Genomic DNA, 21,402 nt, shown 5'->3' on the forward strand with positions numbered 1-21,402 from the left:
CATTACTTCTCTCTTGCCTATACTGTTGTAGTAGTGATCGGAAAAAAAAATTTTCTAGTCTTACTGAACTTTATTTTGTGATAAAATAATGAGATTTGGCAGATGCCTAGGAGCCCCACCTGAAGATTGATTTGGAATTGATTGAATAGGGTGAGAACCTAGTTAAGGTTGATTAAATTGAGACCACGTGTGGCCAACCCCAGTAGGGTGTTTTCTCAGAGGCTGTGGACTGTGATATCAACAGGAAACCACTCTCAACCAATCAACTTGAAGCAGTGTGTAAGGACCGCCTCTGTTCCAGACCTATAAAAAGCTTCCACACTCAGTTTGAGAGAGTTCATATTTGAAACAGGCTCATGGTGGAGGACTTGAGGAAGGACCTGACCAGGCTGGAACTCTAGGCTAGATGGGCCTTCTCTTAACTTTCTGAACTCCACGTCAATACCTGGAATGCTTTCATAAATGATTAATGCCCAAAGACTGGTGCTAAAGCTTCTAATATAAGGTGACCACACATTAGATTTTTTTAGACCACAGATTTAGATTTTAAACATCACAATTTCCCTTCATACATCTTATGTTCTTTCTTGTTTTTGTTTTTTGTCGGGCAATGGGGGTTAAGTGACTTGCCCAGGGTCACATAGCTAGTAAGTATCAGGTGTCTGAGGCTGGATTTGAACTCAAGTCCTCCTGAATCCAGGGCCAGTGCTTTATCTACTGTGTCACCTAGCTGCCCCGCTCCATACATCTTATGTTCTAACCAAACTTGCTTATATATTATACCTCTTATTTCTATAAGTTTGCATGATCTTTAAGACTCTGGTGTCTTATATGCACTCTGCCTTCATCCCTTCTAGTTGGAATTTGTAGGTCCCTTCAAAGCTTAGCTCAACTACCACCTTCTATACCTGGCAGTCGTTAATGCCCTTAAGAAAATGCATTATTGTTGTTCAGTAACTTCTGTAATTCTGATTCTTCGTGACCCCAATTGGGATTTTCTTGGCAAAGATACTGGAGTGGTTTGACATTTTCTTTTCTAGCTCATTTTACAGATGAGAAAAATGAGGCAAACGGAGTAAAGTGACTTGCCCAGGGTCACACAGCTAGTAAGTTTCAGAGGCTGGATTTGAACTTAGGTCTTCTTGGCTCCAGTCCCTGCACTCTATCGACTGAGCCACCTAGCTGTTCCTTTAGAAGGTAAATTGTTTTATATATATATATATATATATATATATAGGTGAGGCAATTGGGGTTAAGTGGCTTGCCCAGGGTCACATAGTTAGTAAGTGTTAAGTGTCTCAGGTCGGATTTGAACTCGGGTCCTCCTGACTCCAGGGCCCGTGCTCTATCCACTGCGCCACCTAGCTGCTCCTTTATATATATATTTTAATTTACTTGTATATGGTTTCTCCAAACTAAATGTAAGAAACTTGAAGGCAGGGAATATTTGTTTTCGCTTTCTTTCCCCACATCTGCTTTCTTATGCCTAGAACACAATTACTAATGATTCATTTTATTTTATTTTTTTGGTGAGGCAATTGAGGTTAAGTGACTTGCCCAGGGCCACACAGCTAGTAAGTGTCAAGTGTCAGAGGTCGGATTTGAACTCAGGTCCTCCTGACTCCAGGGTGGGTGCTCTATCCACTGCGCCACTTATCTGCCCCTACTAATGATTCTTGATAGCTTGAATTTATTAATTCTGGGGGTATAGTAAAATGCATTGTTGTACCACAATTTTAGGGGCTTTATCCCATGATACTAAAAAACCAAACTAAATTCTTTGGAGAACATGTGAAATCAACTTTGACATTTGGACAACTCTATGATCACATCAGTAATGTGGGTAATTCTACCGATGGATTATAAACAATTTGTGCCTTCTTTAGATTCACCCATGTCTTCCTATAAATTCCATAGGGAATCTACCTACTGTACTGAGGGCATTGGTACCAGTGGTAGATACAAGATGCATCTCTTGCTACTACTGCTTGATCAGCCCATTTCCCTTTTTAGTCGTATATCTCTTTGATGATATTCCTGATGCTACTTCTCTAGCATAATTCTTTGTTTGGAATGTCACAGTTTATTAAATTACCAAGAGGTGTTCAACATTGCCTTTTGAATGACTTGAAACTTGAAATACCCAGAGATACATACTCACCTAATCAATCAGTAAGTGTATATTAAGTACCTATTTCATAGATTTACTGTGCTCTGCCCTGAGAATACAAAAACAAAACAGTTCTTGCCCTCTAGAGAATTACATTCTATAAGGAAAGACAATGTGTACACATGTAGATATACGTAATATAGATCGATGATAATTGGGGGCAGTATCTAGCAGCTCAAGGGACCTATGAAAAAGGGCCCCAGACAGAAGGAGGTGCTTGATTGAGTTCTGAAGGAGATAGGCATCCACTAGGCACTGTCTAGATGCCCTACGTGAGATGGAGGAGGAAAAAACAAGCATCCTATTCATATTAAAAATAACACTAAGAAATTCTAAAGCCTTTAATTTTTAAAGTTGTTATGTCCCAAATTCAAATCAGTATTTTTGACCTGTCAAATGATAAGGTAATCAAAACAGACTAGATCACAGTTGACTTATTTCAGCTTTAAAGACATAGCTTGGAACAGGGTTTTTTTGTTTTTTTTTTTTAAACCTGTTATTAGTGGACAGGTTTCATTGGGTCCTACACTGGTAACATTGAAAGTGCCAACTTTTACCTTTCTCAGATGGAAGTTTATATAGATTTTTTGGTTAATCCACTTTAGAATCACCACCTTTAATCCCATTGTACCCTAAAGCGGACAAATAAAGAGATGGAGGCTTTTTGGCTTTTCTTTGATCCATAGAATCCAGTTTTTAGTATTAGGACTTTGAGAGTAGATATCTGGGGGCAACTAGGTGGCACAGTGGATAAAGCAGTGGCCTCAGGAGGACCTGAGTTAAAATCCAACCTCAAGCACTTGATACTTACTAGCTGTGTAACCCTGGGCAAGTCATTTAACCCTCATTGCCCCAGAGAGAGAGAGAGAGAGAGAGAGAGAAGAAGATACTCTTCCTGCTTTATCTCTTTCTCTCTATTTGAATCTTTGAAATGGGTCTATTTATTGCCTATGGGGCAAAATGCATGGGTTTTGTCACAGTTTTACTTTGTTCCATTTTCATGCCTGTGTTTTATTTTTCTTTGAGGCTGCTTGTAGTTTAACCATCAGATATTAGATATTATATGTCATATTTTACATATATATTATTCTTCATATTATATATCCAGCTGAGTTAGAAACTTGAGAATGATTTTATAAAATTTACAAACAAACCATTTGGCACCCCAAATGGTTGACTCTATTCTGAAATAGATTACTAAATTGCCCCAAATGTCAGAGCAAGATTGATGTTTTCTTTTCATAAATTTGGACCTGACCCAGATCACATAATTATTTGTATAATGTCATGAATGCAATATCTGCAATCCCAGAGAGAAAATGTCCTACCATTCTGTAGCCATATAAAGTATATATTTTTAGAAAAAATAACAAAGACAAAATATTTTAAATAGACTACATTGTCTGCCAAGTATAATATTAGCATGCTATGGAAATTACCTTCTTTGTGGAAATCCTGGATTATGTATTTATTAGTTCCTTCCCTCTTAAAAAAAAAAGTAATAGGGGCAGCTAGATGGCGCAGTGGATAGAGCACTGGCCTTGGAGTCAGGAGTACCTGAGTTCAAATCTGGCCTCAGACACTTAACACTTACTAGCTGTGTGACCCTGGGCAAGTCACTTAACCCCAACTGCCTCACTAAAAAAAAAAAGTAATATATCCACTTCTAGACAATTTACAAACTTAAAATAAACATGAGACTCCTGTAAATTTTGTATTATTAAGGAAATAGAACATGAGCCTATTGTGGGCAAAAATTAAAGATATCCAGTTTTTACTTAAGTTTCTAAAATAGACTTGAAGATGCTCTTGGAGTTTATTAGTATTCTTGTACAGTTATACTTTCCATACTGCTACTTTCTCCATAATAGTTTTGATATATCATGGGTCAGCATAAAACATTAAATGGGAATTTTGGGGGAGTTTTATGGAAGCCACATATGATAATATGAAGGTCACAGATAATGCAAAAACATTTAGAAACTCAGAAATAAATGCGTTAAAATATATGTGTAGTATAATATCAACCCAGATTTTATAGTAAGGTACTGTAAACACCCCATAAAAGAAAAAGAAAAGATTCTGACTTATTCTCTGATACAAGGGGAGAGCCAAACATTTTTACATGGATTTTCCAGATTGTGGGGGTGCTGTGCCCCTACCCCCCATGATGTGGAAGGGATAACTATGTGTTTTGTTTTGTTTTTTTAACATACTTGATAATTCACTGTACCTTGTTGAGAAACTTGTTATACACAGTTACTTTTGCCAATGTGTCTAATAAAATATTTGTAATACACAATAACTACCCAAGATTAATATTAACTTTATATGTATGTTTACTGTTATTTTTAATCACTATACTTTTTTCGGTTTTTAGAAATTCAGTATGACAAGTATATGAGCAAAGATAATGACATTTGACTAGATTTTAGTGAAGAAAATGTGGCTATAAAACTTGAAAGAGAAATGAGAATAAGAACAAAAGTCAGGGTGAATCTTCTGAATAGGCTGCTGGATGATATAGTGGTTGGAGGGCCAAGCCTGGAGTCAGGAAGACCTGAGTTGAAATCTAGCCTCAGATACTTCCTTTGTGACCCTGGGCAAGTCATTTAACCTCTGTTTACCTCAGTTTCCTCACCTGTAAAATGGCATAATATTTGTAAAGCACTTTACAAACCTTAAAGTACTACATAAATGCTAGCTCTTATTTTCAAATAATAATAACATTTCTTAATTGACTGTAGCTCTGTATTACAAAACATTATCAGTTGATAAATACAACAACACTCGAGAGATTGTTTATTGGTGACAAAATTCAGGCTCCAAAAAGTGACATCAAAATAATAAATAGCAAAGCCAAGGCTCAAACTAAGGTCGTCGCCGTCGCCTCCGCCTCCCCCCTCCCCCCTTCTTCTTCTGGCAATTGGAGTTAAGTGACTTGCCCAGGGTCACACAGCTAGTAAGTGTCAAGCGTCTGAGGCCACATTTGAACTCAGGTCCTCCTGAATATAGGGCTGTTGCTTTATCCACTGTGCTACCTAGCTGCCCTGACACCTTGGATAGAGTGCTGCGCTTGGAGTCAGAAAGACTCATCTTTCTGAGTTCAAATCCCACCTTAGACACTTGCTAGCTGTGTGACCCTGGGTAAGTCACTTCACCCAGTTTCCCTTCATTTCCTCATGAATAAAATGAGCTGGAGAAGAAAATGGCAAACCACTCTAGTATCTTTGCCAGGAAATCTTTGCCAAAAATCTTTGCACATAACTGAACCATCTTAACAACAAAAAGTATGTTTCTGGGCTTTTGTAGAAATATAAATGTGGTATAGTGGTGAGAACACTGAATTTGGGGTAGGAGTAAATGAGTTCAAATCACAACTCTGCTATTTGCTAACTGTATAATCTTGGACAATCCATGTTCCCTCTGGGCTTCAGTATTCTCTTTAAAAGGAAGTTGTTACCCTAGACTACCCCTTCCTATGGATGGCCTGCAGACAACAGGGCTCTGGGTGTGTAAATGAATAACCATAGGACTTGGGAGAAGGAGATTCATAGGAAGAACAGAGTACATCATTGTACTGGTTAACCACAAGAGTAAGATAATTAGCTGGAGGCTACAGGAAAGAGGAAGAATGGGTTGAATAGGATTGAGGCAGGCGAAGTGATAGAAGGATGGAAGATTATTTAAGATCAGGGAGAGGAATTTCAAAGCAATTAGAAGGGAGACATTGTTTGAAAGAATTTGTGAGAGCGAAGATATGACTACCCCTGTAGTTGGCTTGTGTGTGATAAAGATGGAAGATCCAGGTCAGGGAGCTTGAGGAGGCCAAAGAACTGGGAAGCCAAGCCATTCCAGGAGATAACAGTTTAGATATTGAATTTCCCCAGTTATGAAGGATGGAGAGGGAAACTGAGTCAGGTACTGGATTTCTTGAGATGAGAATAACATAACAACAGAGATCAGGAGAGGGTAATATAGACACATGGAGTGAGTTTTGAATGAAGAGACGTTTCAGAGCCAGTGGTAAGTCTGGATAACAATAATACTATAAATGTTGTTGTTGTTGTTTAGTCTTTTTTCAATTGTGTCTGACTCTTCATGATCCCCATTCGGGTTTTTCTTGGCAAAGATACTGGAGTAGTTAGCTATTTTCTTCTCCTGCTCTTTTTCCAGATGAGGAAACTGAGGCAAACATGGCTAAGTGACTTGCCAGGGTCACATAGGTAAGAAGTGTCTGAGGCTGGATTTGAAAATGAGTCTTACTCCGGGCCAGGTACTCTATCCACTGTGCCATGTAGCTGCCTATAATTATAATTGCTAACATTTATGTAGCACTTACTATGTGATAGGGACTGGGCTAAACACTTTATAATTTAATTTTCTCATTTGATCCTCACATCAACCCTGGGAGATAGGTTATTATCTCCATTTTATATGATTATCTCCATTTTACAGATGAGTAAACTGAGGCAAACATTAAATGACTTGCCCACAGTCACACAGCTAGTGTGGATTTGAGGCTGGATTGGAGCTGGATCTTCCTGAGGTCTTCCTGACTCCAGGACAGTTGCAAATTGAGAACCAGGAAGTGGCAGTAAAAAGCAAGAAGTTTATCAACTCTTATTTTTGTTCTGGTGTGTTAAGGATAAACAAGAAAAGGAAAAATCAGAACTTAAGAGGGTGGCTAGCACTGAGATTATCTTCTGGAAAGAGCTGGGTTCCAGTGAGCCCAAGAAGATGGAAACATTTTTAGAGGAAGCGACCTAGAATGGAGAATTTGGGTCCAGAGAGTACAGAGAAAGATTTGACTCAAGAACCATTAAAGAAATATTTCCCCAGCCCTATCAATAACTAAATTAAAATCAAGTTAAATACTTTATTTGGGATGAACTGCTTATTTAAACAGTTGGGAAATGAAATTATTGTCTACAGCATTGCTGTTCCAGACTTTTATAAATTATTTGTGATTATTCCTCAACTCTAATTAAGGAAATGGTATCTTATTCTAAATACTTAATTGCTAGACTAGATCAGTTTCTCTAGGCTAACAAAGAGATCTTGGAGTTCCTGATGTTTTTTGTTAAATACATATTTCCTTTTTCATTATTTTTTACCTAACCAAATATCATCTCATACCCAGTGTGTATGTGTGTATATCTATACCTATATCTACCTCTCTCTATATATTCATATATATCTTAAACTGAAAGTAATAGTGAAATAAATTTACTGAGTCAATATTTTCAGTCTCTTCATCAACTCAACTTTGTCCCTTGACAGTATTCATTACTATTATTTATTTATTTATGGGGGGGGGGGATGGGGGTTAAGTGACTTGCTCAGGGTCACACCCCTAGTAAGTGTCAAGTATCTGAGGCTGGATTTGAACTCAGGTCCTCCTGACTCCAGGACCAGTGCTCTATCCATTGAGCCACTTAGCTGCTCCTAACTATTAATTATTATTTATTATGCAAATGAAATTCTGTAAACCTATCTCAGTTAAACATTTGCAATGGATATAAAATATGCATAGTTTTTAGAAGACACAATAATTCCTCTTTGAGGCTTGGCCTGTTATAAGATAGATAAGCAAGAACTTTCCAAAGCATTTGAAAGCTAGGCCTATTTATCCTGGATTGCGCATAGGTATATGCAATACCTATTTTGCAAATAGGTCTATTTTTGCTGACAGTGTACATAGATTACAGCTTTTCTGCTAGATTATAAACTCAAGGCCAATTTACCAATAGGGTCTTCTGATGTCTTGGAAGAAGCTAGAAAATATCTATAGGGAGGGCCTTGTAAACAAGGCTGAGTAACTTAAATTCCATGTGGAAAGTAATAGGGTCAGAAAAGGACTTTGAGGAATGAAATAACATTCAGGTAGCAAGGGGAAATGAATTTTGATAATGTACTTTGCACAGAAGACAAAAGAAAATATACTTGATTGTACAAATTGACCTTTAGCTTACCTACCTTGTAGCAAGTTGTCCCACAGATGAAAGAAGGTAGAAAATGAATTAATTGCATAGTATTTTGTAATTGCTTAAGCACTCTCATGTACATTATTTCATTCCACCTTTAGAACAGCAGTGTAGTAAGAAGGGCAAGTAGTCTCAATCCCCATTGAAAAACTGAGACAACCCTCAGAGTAGAAAGAGTAGATTTTCCCCCTGTTAATCTATGAATATGTTTATCTCCACATAATGAGGAGAAATGAGCACATTAAAAGAAGTCGGTCATTCTTTAGAAATTCGTTTGAAAGGAAAATTACATAAAACTTTAAATATTTCTTTTAAGTCATCCCCTCCCCCGAAAAGAACTGAGGCAAGTGAGACTGAGTTTTATAAATTGCCTAAGGTTGTGCCACTTGTAAGTGAATGAACCCCAGCTCCATCAGACTCAAATTCCTTACCATTTATCACAGTCCTCTTGAGGGGGCTTTAATTTCATTACTTAAAGTGGATGAAAACCACTTCCAAAAATCTTCCATGGCTATTTCTGTCTTTTCCTCTTATCTTACTACCCTCTCTCCATTCTCTCTCTCCCTGTGTGGAGATTTGAGAGATCTCTAGGCCTTCCACAATCATTGTTCTTTAGGGATATTGAAAGGCAGTTGATTCCTGGGCTGGTTTATCCCCCAGGTTTCCCACCCACATCCTCTACCCTCATGCTGAAGATTTTTGGCGGGTCCAGTTCATCTCCAGGACTTGGCACTTTGGGGGTTTTTTCAGGTGGAAGAAGCCGATTATAGCATCATACAATAATAGATTTTGAGCTTGGAGGGTACCTTAGAAATCATTGAGTCCATTTTACAGATGAGGAAACTGAGGTCCAGAGCTCATTAGGGACTTGTACAGGGTCATACGGGTACTAATTATCCAGGTGAGGCTTGAGCCTATGCTGCCACAATAAAGAAAGCCATAACTCATTCTTTTTTTTTTTTTCCTCAGTCCAACTTACAAAAGGAAGAGCTTGAGAGGAGAGCACAGATCATGGGAAATTTGCTAATAATAATGTCAACTTGAGGTCAGCAAGTTGGTGCAGTAGGTAGAGCACTGGGCTTGAAATCAGAAAGACCTGAGTTCAAATTTGGCCTCAGATGCTCATGAGTTGTGTTATCCTCGGGAAGATATGCCTCAGTTCTTCATCTTTAAAATGGGGACACACTGGAGAAGGAAATAGCAAACCACTCCGGCATCTTTACCCAGAAAACCCTATAGACAAGTCTGTGGAATCACAAAGAGTTGGACATGACTGTATGCCAGTGAATATAAACTTAAATCAAGAAATGTTTAATTAAGCACTTACTGTTTTCAAAGTCTTTGAACCAAGCATTTTGCAACCATCTGCACTCCTCTGGACTTCTCCAACATGTCTTCCCCCGCTCCTCACATGCCACGTATGTTCCCTTCATACCCCTTTTTAGCTTTCGTGTGTTGCCTTTCCCATTAAGTTATCAGTTCCTTGAGAGCAGAGACTGTATTTCTTTTTCATAGTTATATCCATAGGGCTTAGCACAGTTCCTGCCACATAGTAGGTGCTTAATAAATCTTTATTCACTGACTAGCACATTAAATTAAGAGAATTATCATTTTCCTTTCTTTAATGAGACAGATGACTATAATTAGTCTTTGCTCAGATGTTTCTTTCTTTTTTTTTTTTTTAGTGAGGCAATTGGGGTTAAGTGACTTGCCCAGGGTCACACAGCTAGTAAGTGTTAAGTGTCTGAGGTCAGATTTGAACTCAGGTACTCCTGACTCCAGGGCCGGTGCTCTATGCACTATGCCACCTAGCTGTCCCCAGATGTTTCTAATGTACAAAATTTTGTAATTCCAGGATGCTGAATTCAACCCCTTGAAGTTCACCAGTGTAATCGAATGTGAGAAGCCAAATAACGACCTAAGTAGGTTTCGAGGTTACATGTGAGTATTTCTATCCACTTGTTGTCTATCTTTTGGATGTTTTTGGAAAGGCCACTAAAATGATTCACTTCACAGGTTTGGATTGTCTCTTCCCTCTATAGGTCTTGAGGATATTTAATTAAGCTCATTGTCTTTTAGGGAACATTGCCTGGTATCTAACTTATCCATAATTCAGTGCTCAAGGACACACCATCCAAAAGATACTGCTAAATTTCACATTCAAAAGAGTCACCAGTGTTTTAATAGGGAAGAATTACTTTTTTATTTTTCTGAAGATTTAAAATCACCAGAGTTGGGTTTTTTTTTTTTATGTCGGATAGGAGTGCTCAATTAAGTATGGAAGAGGGTAGTTCTTCTGATGTCATTCCTTTCATTCTGGGAGTCTCCACACAAGCACCCTGAGAAAGGGCATTTGGGGCCATGGGCCATGGAAACTGATTTCAACATCTACCATTGGAAGGCATTGAAGGCATCACACTTCTTGGAGTAGCATAGAGACCTCTGATACATTTATCCTTTTAATATAAACAGTATATCTAGAAACCAGTTATATTTTTAATTTTGCTGTTTTAGCCAGTCTTAGGTAATTTGTAATCCACATGATATTTTTTAAAGGGTAAGTCTATCCATGAGGTAAGTAGGTGGTATAGTGTTGGGCTTGGAATTAGCAAGACTCATCTTCATGAGTTCAAATCCAGCCTCAGACATTTATTAGCTGTGTGACCCCGGGCAAGTCACTTCACACAGTTTGCCTCAGTTTCCTCATTTGTAAAATGAGCTAGAGAAGGAAAAGGCAAACCACTCCAGTTTGCCAAGAAAACCCCAAATGGGGTCAAGAATATCAGATGTAACTGAAATGACTAAACAGCAACAAGAAGGCCATCCTTCCCACAGCTAAGTCTAATCATAGGTCTTTGTTTTGTTTTCTTGTTCTGTTGTCTTTAAGTGAGGATGTGTAATTCACGTAGCTTTAACCACTGAGACTGTTCACTAGTAAAGCCATCACTACTTTGATTTCAATAAACTTCACCATAAAAACCCAAAAAGAAATTTTCAGGACCAAAACAACTTCTATTGGCTCTCACTTCTGTGGGTCTCATAACTAAATGTGGGGGTTGCAAAAAATTTGGCAAGAGTGAAAAGTTATGTATACCTATTTTATATACCTTGGATCACCTAAAAATTTTGCATGCAAAAGGGTGTCTCAAATGGAAAAAGTTTAGGAAGTTTTAGGCAACTAAGATTGTGTCTGTGAACACCTAAAAGGGTTTTAGTTATATCACTAAACTAAATATAATTTTCTTTATATAGCTAAACTAAATATAAAAAATGAATTAAAATGTATTTGAAAAGTCAATGTACTTTTAAAACAACAATATTAAGGTGTAATTACCCTGATATCAGTACCATCATTTAAAATACACTGCTCAATTTTTATTACAATTTTAAAGGTATTTTAAACATGTTGTGCCATATTGAAATAGTATTTTCAGAGTTGGCAATTGCAAAAATGAGAGAATACTTTTTCATGCCTTCCCATTCTAAGCATGAGCATGAGTCCACACACACAAATGCATATATACTGACCCTCAATTTTTTACTATAGAAAATCCATCTGGGAAAAAATAGATGAAAGAAAGATTACAGATATGGAATTCTTAGCTGCACATTATAACATTTTAAATTACCACTAGTTAATTATGCTTAACTGGCTCCATGTCATAAATTGATTTTTTCAAGCTGCAAGTCAATTTTTAAATCTTCTCTCTGCCCTGTGAAATGGATTAAAGGTAGCTTGGTTAAATTCACGGGTGGTTAATAGGTTAGCTCAAACTCTTTCTCTGGACTTCTATCAGGTTCTGCTTAGTATGTGGCTGTTTTCCAATTGAAAACATTTCTTTTTAGAGGGAACAATATGCCCAACATTTCTTACTTTGAATGTCTTTTTATCCCTAAAATTTGTCCCCTGAATGCTATAATTTTATTGTTGTTGTTGAGTTGTTTTTCAAACGGGTCTGAGTCTTTGTGACCCTATTTGGGATTTTCTTGGCAAAGATACTGGAGTGGTTTGCCATTTCCTTCTTTACTCATTTTACAGATGAAGGAAACTTAGGTTAACAGGGTTCAGTGACTTGCCCAGGGTCACACAGTTAATAAGTGTCTGAGGCCAGATTTGAACTCATGAAGATGAGTCTTCCTGACTCCAGGCCCAACACTCTACCCACTGTGCTACTTGTCTGCCCTATGATTCTATTATATGTCATAAAATACAACAAGACCAGTATGATACCCTTTGTATGCTGAGGAAGCAGATAGTAAGGAAGACTATGGTCTAGGGAATTCATTAATATCCCTGCCGGTCTCTTAATAACCATCACAGTGGTGAGAGCCCAGCATGAAATGAGAAATGATTGGACAGCAGTATCTTGACATATATTGTCTTACACACACACACACACACACACACATTCCTACCACTACCACAATTGCTAGTACTAGTATCAGTACTATACAACTACTACTACCACCAGCACCACTGTATGTGCTTTATAGGTATTCTTTTACCTGAGTACTCAAATTTCTTTTTTATTTTGTTTGTTTTTTTTTTTGTTTTTATCATCAAAGTATTTTATTATTTTCCAGTTACATGTAAAGATAGTTTTCAACATTTGTTTTCATAAGATTTTTAGTTCCAAACTTTTCTCCCTCCCTTTCCACCCCCCTCCCCAAGACAGAAAGCAATCCGATATAGGTTATATATGTACAATCGCATTAAAAATATTTCTGCATTAGTCATCTTGTGAAAGAAGAATCAGAGCACAAGAAAAAACCTCAAAAGAAAAGGGAAAAAACAGCCCAAAAGGAGAAACAGTATGGTTCAATCTGTATTCATAATCCACAGTTCTTTTTTCTGGATGTGGAGAACATTTTTATCATGAGTTCTTTGGAATTGTCTTACATCATTGTATTGCTGAGAAGAGCCAAGTCTATCACATATCACAGCTGATCATTTCACAATGTTGCTGTTACTATGTACAATGTTCTCCTGGTTCTGCTCACTTCACTCAGCATCAGTTCATGTAAGTCTTTCCAAGTTTTTCTGAAATCTTCCTGCTCATCATTTCTTATATAACAATAGTATTCCATACATTCATATACCACTTGTTCAGCAATTCCTCAATTGATGGGCATTCCCTCTATTTCCAATTCTTTGCCACCACAAAGAGAGCTGCTATAAATATTTTTGTATATGTGGGTCCTTTTCCGTTATCTATGATCTCTTTGGGATACAGACCCAGTAGTTGTATTACTGCGTCAAAGGGTATGTACAGCCCCATAGCTCTTTGGGCATAGTTCCAAATTACTCTCCAGAGTGGTTGGATTGGTTCACAACTCCACCAACAATGCATTAGTGTTACAATTTTTCCACAGCTTCTCCAACATTTGTTATTTTCCTTTTTTGTTATATTAGCCAATCTGATAGGTATGAGGTGGTACCTTAGAGTTGTTTTCATTTGAATTTCTCTAATCAATAGTGATTTAGAGAATTTTTTCATATGGTAATAGATAGCTTTGATTTCTTCATCTGGAAACTGCCTGTTCATAACATTTGACCATTTCTCAATTGGGGAATGACTTGTATTCTTATAAATTTGATTTAGTTCCCTATGTATTTTAGAAATGAGGCCTTTATCAGAACCACTGGCTGTAAAAATTGTTTCCCACCTTTCTGATTCCGTACTAATTTTGACTGCATTGCTTCTGTTTGTACAAAACCCTTTTCATTTAATGTAATGAAAATCACCCATTTTGCATTTCATAATATTTTCTATTTCTTGTTTGGTCATAAATTGCTATCCTCTCCAGAGATCTGGGAGGTGAAATATTCCTTCCTCTCCTAATTTACCTATGGTATCACCCTTTATGTCTAAATCATGTACCCATTTTGACTTTATTTTGGAAAACAGTGTAAGATGTTGATCTATGCCTAGTTTCTGCCATACTATCTTCCAGTTTTCCCAGCAGTTTTTGTCAAATATTGAGTTCTTATTCCAGAAGCTGGAGTCTTTGGGTTTATCAAACAGTAAATTACTATAGCCATTTACTACTGTGTCTCCTGTGCCTAATCTATTCCATTGAGCCACCACTCTGTTTCTTAGCCAGTACCAAATAGTTTTGATGGCAACTAGGTGGTACAGTCAATAAAGTGCCAAAATGTGGCACTGAAGTTGGGGAAATTCATCTTCTTGAATTCAAACCTAGCCTCAGACGTTTAATAGCTTAGTGATCCTGGGCAAGTCACTTCACCCTGTTTGCCTCAGTTTCATCCTCTGTAAAATGAGCTGAAGAGGGAAATGGCAAGTCATTCCACTATCTCTGCCAAGAAAATCCCAAATGGGGTCATAAAGAGATCGACACTACTGAACAGTGAAAGTTTCTAACGTGTAGGTCTTCATTAAAGGTACTGATCTCTTACCAAGTCGGTGAAATCATAAATTAACATTGTAATAAAGGTTTTCCCCACCATATTATCATGTTTAATACATCATATTTATTCTATGCTCTTGTATGTGTCTGTATGTATGCATGCCAAAAAAACCCCCAAAAATCTCTTGAAAGATAGGTGTTGCTGTTTTGCAGAACTTTCATACTTTAGTGGAGCTGTGATCTGGTTAATGTGGTCACTCCCTCGAGTAGTGCTGATCACAACTCCCTGCATGGCTTTTTATCCCTTTTAACTCTGATGCAAGTCCTCCCAAAAATCCCCTAGAGAGAGTGTGATATTCTCAGAGTCTTCTAGGTGAATACTGCTGGAGCTCACAGACTGTCCATCAGTTATCCCTTACCTGCTACTTGAATTGTCCACCTCCTTTTCCAAGCCTATCCTGTTGGTTGTCATTTGCAGTACTTAACCTACAGAACTCTTCCTTAGTAATATATCACAGCCTAGTCATAAAGTATTCCTCTTTATTGTCCTTTTGGTGATCCTCAGCTCATTTCCATCATATTTCATCAATCCCAGTCATGTAGCATCACCTGGCCACTATTGATCGTAAAATGATGGACCCTTCCTTTAAGGAGAAGCTTAGGGTCATTAAAAGCACCATGCAAGTTCTCAAAGGGCATCCAGCCTTCTCTCTTCCTCCTTTTCAGTTCTAGATCAAATTCATTCTCCATTGCCTTTAGTGATTGTCAAAAATATAGATGTAGGGGAAGCTAGGTGGCGCAGCGGATAAAGCACCAGCCCTGGATTCAGGAGGACCTGAGTTCAAATTTGGCCTCAGACACTTGACACTTACTAGCTGTGTGACCCTGGGCAAGTCACTTAACCCTCATTGCCCTGCAAAAAATATCTATCTATCCGTCTGTCTGTCTATCTGCCCTGTTATATACTGACTCCATGAGCTATAATAGATGGTGATGGTCTTTCTTGATGTTTGTTCTTCTATACTTTTCTGTCACTAGCTTGTATAAAAGGTCTTATTAGAGTTATCTCCAACAAAATATGTTGCCATATATAGTTTTTCTTCTCATTTTAAAATTCTGCCAGTTGGTAGTGATTTTTCTCTTTGTGCTAATATATCATTGGTATGACTGTGCTCATTTGTAAATGACACCAACATCAGTAACTGCCTGTTTGCTATTCACAAAAGTTGGCTCTGTGTGTGTGTGTGTGTGTGTGTGTGTGTGTGTGTGTGGTGGTGGTGGTGGTGGTGGTGGTGGTGGTGGTGGTATTTTTTGGTGTTAAAGATAGCCATGTCCTCCCAACTTTATTTTCAAAAAAAGTATTCATACTTCATTGGACATTGGGGTCCTTTTAGGTCTGTAGGCCTTTAGCTGCTATCATTTTTATGCTTAAATAATGTTTGTCCACATATTTTTTACTTTCATTTTATTGTTCACCTTTACCAAGTGTTTGAAGTATGTATTGGTTTAATTTGGAGGCTCTTTTTAAATTCTTCATAATATTTCTCTAATTTTTTTATCTTTTGCCATAGATGTTGGCATATAAGCTGTAATTATCTTCATGGTGGTCTTTTTGTAAATGCTTGCCAGGAGCACTGTAACAAAATGATCAAATATTCCCTAAAATTATGTACCTTGTTTCCTTTGGATACCTGATAACAGTAACTCTGCCAACTCCTTTATTTGTCTGTGAGACACACTTCCTTTTATCTGCAGTTTCTTTTTGTCTTTTGGCTTCATCCGTAGTGAGAACATCAATACTGAAATGATTCAATTCTTCTAGTTATATGTAACTAGATGTATTTATGCCCCACTTCATGAGCTTGGACTGTGGATCTAAACTCATCCCTGCTCCAATATTCTCTCAAGGTGGGCACATCTAAGAAGTCTAGGGCATTATGCAAAGAACTGAAGAGTTGTTTGAGGGCAAAAACAATACAAGTCTGGCAGCAAAGGGAAGGTGCCAGAGGCTTTTCAAGAATTATGAAAGACAAGAAAAATAAGACATTTAGGGTCTGCTGTGACTCTGCTTCCAGCTCCTAATTATAAGATCTGTGGGCCTGTGGACATATGTCAGTTCATGAGGAGAGTGGCAAGGCAGAAAAATCTAAAGGCATGAGCCAAGCAGAGAAAGCCACCAAGAAAAGGGCTCAGTTAGGGGATAAAGGATAGAAGATAAATTGATGTCTAAAAACCATGAAGAATACAACACTTTCCACTTTCTGGTATTTGGGGTTTTGGGGTTTTTGTTTTGTTTTGTTTTGTTTTTTTGGTGAGGCAATTGGGGTTAAGTGACTCGCCCAGGGTTGTATAGCTAATAAGTGTCAAGTGTCTGAGGTAGGATTTGAACTCAGGTCTGCCTGAATCCAGGGCTGGTGCTCTATCCACTGCACCACCTAGCTGCCCCCCCAAACTGTGTGATTCTTAACACACACCACCCACTCTTCTGTTACTTTGCTTGGCATTTCAGAAGTGGAAAGGGTCAGCACAAGACTGATGGCTTTTTTATATGTTTCTTAGTTTCATGCGTTGCCATAGCCAAGTAATTCATTGCCTAGTTGTCACGATGGATCTTTCTGAACTTTGGGCTAGTCCCTGGAAAATAGGTATATTCTGTTGTTGGGACCATAATCAAAACCTTTCCAGAATGTTGGAACATTTGCGGGTTTCATAGTCTTTGAAAATCCACAGTTATCGCTATATCACAGTGAAGTGTGTGGAGGTTGTTATTATAGTGGAGGCTTAATGTTTCTCCAGTGGTTTCCATGAGAATTCCGTTTACATGTTTAATATACTTTGTTATATCAACATGCAGTTCTTAAAGCAGAACTTTGGTCCATGGGTCTGTGGTGACCAAATGGTGGTTCTCCATAGGAAGTAAGTGGAATGGTAACATAGCCTATGTCTTTAAACAGTTAGAGTTGAACTCTATTTTGCAGTCATCTGTCAGCAATGGTGCATGTTTACTGCTGCAAATCCTCACATTTTTGGACCAGAAACAAATGAACTAAAACATGCACAAGATAGGTTATCAGCAGAAAATATGAAAAGAAGACATAACAATTTCTGAGAGAGAACAGATGGGCTCTGACTTTTATTAGTTGAACCAGGCCAATTTTCCAATGAGCAGAGCATACAACCCTTTAAAGCTACTGATAGATCTTGCTACTTAGACAACTGCCCTGAGTTTCAGTTTTGTCTAGTCCTGAATTTAAAAGACACTAGCTTAATCTGAATTGAGCCTTGTAGTCTTAAAATTAATGGGATAAGGTCTTTGGCGCCTTTCAATTTACATTAAAGATATCTGTACTTGCTGCTGCTTTTTTTTTTTTTAAGGGCACTGAGGGTTAAGTGACTTGCCCAGGGTCACACAGCTAATAAGTGTCAAGTGTCTGAGGCTGAATTTTAACTCAGGTCCTCCTGAATCCAGGGCCGGTAATATACATCAGGATAGCCCTGGATGTTTAAGGCAATTGGGGTTAAGTGACTTACACAGCTAGTAAGTATCTGAGGTGAGATTTGAACTCAGGTCCTTCCAACTTAACTTCCAGTGCTCTATCCACTGTGCCATAAAGGGCAGCTGCCCTTTTATTTGCTTCTAACATTACTTTCAGCTAACCTTGCTACCTACTGTTATCCCATTTATATCCAGAGGGAAGCTTTCTTGGGCCACCTTGCCAGATTTTCCCTCTAAGCAGGTTGGGGGTATTTCCATGTCTGATACTTTCCTTCTGTCCAGAGACCAGAGAGACTGAAGAGAGCCTCATAAAAAAGCACTTCATTTTAATTTGTCCTCAGTTCTTCCCCTACCTCTACCCACCCACCCTTGACCTTTCTCCTTAATCCTCCCCCTCCTGAGTGTGTAGTTTGGGGGTATGAATTACTTGGAAGTTTACCTTTGCAGAATTACATGGATTCATAGGTTCTGATTTGAACTCAGGTCTGCCTGAATCCAGGGCTGGTGCTCTATCCACTGCACCACCTAGCTGCCCCCCCAAACTGTGTGATTCTTAACACATACCTACCTAGAAAAGAATCCTGTCTCTAACACCTCTGGCTTGTGGTCATTCAGCCTTCATCTGAAGAACTCCAGTGATGAGAAACTCTCTAATTCCCAAGATAGCCCATTCTATTTTGGGGCAGCTGTTATTATTGGATTTTATTTCTTTACACAGAACTGAGATGTGCTTTTCTGTAACTCATGTATTACTTCTAGTCCTGCCTGCTAGTGCCAAGCAGAATATGTCTGATCCTACATGATAAAATATCTTTTTTTTTTTTTTGGCGGGGCAGTGAGAGTTAAGTGATTTGCCCAGTGTCACACAGCTAGTAAGTGTGTCAAGTGTCTGAGGCTGGATTTGAACTCAGGGTCCCTGAATTCAGGGCCGGTGCTTTATCCACTGTACCACCTAGCTGCCCCTAAAATTTTTTTTTTGATGATTTATAATTTTATTTTCCAAATTACATATAAAAGCAAATTTTGACATCAATTTTTTAAAACTTTGTGTTCCAACTTCTCCTCCTCCCTCCCTTCCCACCCCCACCCCAGGAACTCAAGCAATTCAATGTAAGTTATACGTGAGCAGTCATGGAAAACATCTCTACATTAGCTTGGTTGTAAGAGAAAACAGATAAAAACAAGACTTCAGATTAAGGAGTTGTCCAAAAAATATGTTTCAGTCTGTTTTCAGATGCCGTCAGTTCTTTCTCTGTAGGTGTATTGAAATTTTCATAAGTCCTTGAGTGTTATATTGGATCATTGCATTGCTGAAAATAACCACATGCTTCCCAGCAGATCATCTTACACCATTTCTGTTATTTTGTATACAGTACATTTCTCTGTGCCTCAGTTCATGTGGGTCTTTCCAGGTTTTTCTGATAGCATCCTGTTCATCATAACTTTTATATAGTACCTTAAACTTGATAAGGAATTTTCTTCACAATAGCCCAGCAGAGTAGGCACCATATGTTTTGCCATTGTAGTCAATCATCATAACTATTTACCTCCATCCTATTCCCTTCCAATGATATTTACTCTATTTTCTATCTTATTTTGCCCTATTCCTCCTCAAAAGTTTTTTGCTACTGACTGCCCCCTTCCCCACTCTACCCTCCCCCCTTCATTCACCATTCCTCCTTATCTTCTTCCCCTCCTATTTTCCTGTAGGGTTAAACAGATTACTCCTCCCAATTGGGTGTGTATGTTATTCCCTCCTTGAGCCCACTCTGATGAGGTTAAGGTCTTTGAGCTAATTCTGTTTTCTTAAATTTTTCTTCCTCCCTCCTCAACTCTCCCTATGAAATCAAGCAATTCAATATAAGTCATATATATGCTGTTATGAAGAACATCTTCACCTTCCTCAAAAGTGTTTTGCTTTTTTTATAGCTCCTTCCCCCAAACTTCCCTTCCCTCCTTCCCCATCCACTTTTCCACAGGGCAAAATATATATTACCATACCCACTTGAGTATGTATGTTATTCCCTCTTTGAGCCAATTCTGATGATATTAAGGTTCACTCACTCCCCCACTCCTTCCCCTTCTTCCCTTCCCCATCATAAACTTTTTTTCTTATTTCCTTCATGTGAGCTACCTCTCCCCATTCCACCTCTCCCTTTTCCCCTCCCCCAGTCTATTCCTCCTACTCCTCAACCCTATTTTAAAGATGTCATTAAGGGTTAGCTAGGTGGCACAGTGGACAAAGCACCAGCCCTGGACCCAGGAGTCTCCGAGCCCAAATTTGGCCCCATATATAAGACACCCCACCTTGTTTGCAACAAAGAACAAGGATAAACAAAAAATGAATGACTTACAGATATCATCCCTTCCTATTCAGTTCAGACCTGTGTCCTATGTGTATTCCTTACAGAGAAAGTTCTTATGAGTTGGAAGTATTATCTTCTCATGTAAGAATGTAAACAGTTTAACCTTTTAATGTCCCTCTTGAAGTCTTTTTCCTGCTTACCTTTTTATGCTTCTCCAGGGTCTTGTGTTTGAAAGTCAGAATTTCTAGTCAGTTCAGGTCTTTTCATCACAAATGCCTGAAAGTCCTCTTTTTCATTGAAATCTGGGTATGTGATTCTTGGCTGTAGTCCCAATTCCCATGCCCTCTGGTCCTTTAACGTATATGCTGCTAGATCTTGTTTTAGCCTTATTGGAGCGCCACAGTAGTTGAATTCCTTTTTTTCTAGCTGCTTGCAATATTTTCTCCTTGACCTGGGAGCTCTGGAATTTGGCTATAATATTCCTGGAGGTTTTCCTTTTGGGATTTCTTTCAGGAGGTGATCAGTGAATTCTTTCAATTTCTATTTTAGCTTCTGCTTCTAGAATATCAGGGCAATTTTCTCCTACAATTTCTTGGAAGATGATGTCAAGGCTCTTATTTTGGTCCTGGTTTTCAGGTAGTCCAGTGATTTTCAAATTCTCTCTCCTGGATTTATTTTCCAGGTCAGCTGTTTTTCTAAGGAGATAATTCATATTGCCCTCTATTTTTTCCATTTAATTGCATTTGCTTTACTGTCTTGATTTCTCATAAGGTCACTAGCTTCCATTTGTTCAATCCTAATTCCTAGGCAATTATTTTCTTTAGACAGCTTTTTAATCTCCTTTTCCATTTGATTTTTCAAGCTCTTGACTTTTTTCTCACGACTTTCCTGCATTGCTCTCATTTCTCTTTCTATTCTTTCCTCCCTTTCTCTAAATCTTCCTTCTATTTCTCCTACTGTCTCTTCAAAGTCCCTTTTGAGAGCTTCCATGGCCTGAGACCAGTTCATATTTTTCTTGGAAGCTTTGGATATAGGGGCCATGAGGTTGTTATCTTCTTCTGAGGATGCACCTTG

At 38.2% G+C, this 21,402-nt stretch overlaps 1 protein-coding gene across 1 annotated transcript in view; it reads left to right on the forward strand.

Annotated features, from left to right (window-relative positions):
• ATP10A (ATPase phospholipid transporting 10A (putative)) overlaps positions 1 to 21,402 on the forward strand; it is a 285,446-nt gene that overhangs the window by 195,888 nt on the left and 68,156 nt on the right. Inside the window, exon 3 of the mRNA XM_043990920.1 lies at positions 10,013 to 10,098. Within this exon, the coding sequence (XP_043846855.1) occupies positions 10,013 to 10,098 (86 nt within the window). The remainder of the gene's footprint in view (positions 1 to 10,012; positions 10,099 to 21,402) is intronic.

This window comes from Dromiciops gliroides, chromosome 3, assembly GCF_019393635.1.
Source record: "Dromiciops gliroides isolate mDroGli1 chromosome 3, mDroGli1.pri, whole genome shotgun sequence".
Taxonomy (NCBI): domain Eukaryota; kingdom Metazoa; phylum Chordata; class Mammalia; order Microbiotheria; family Microbiotheriidae; genus Dromiciops; species Dromiciops gliroides.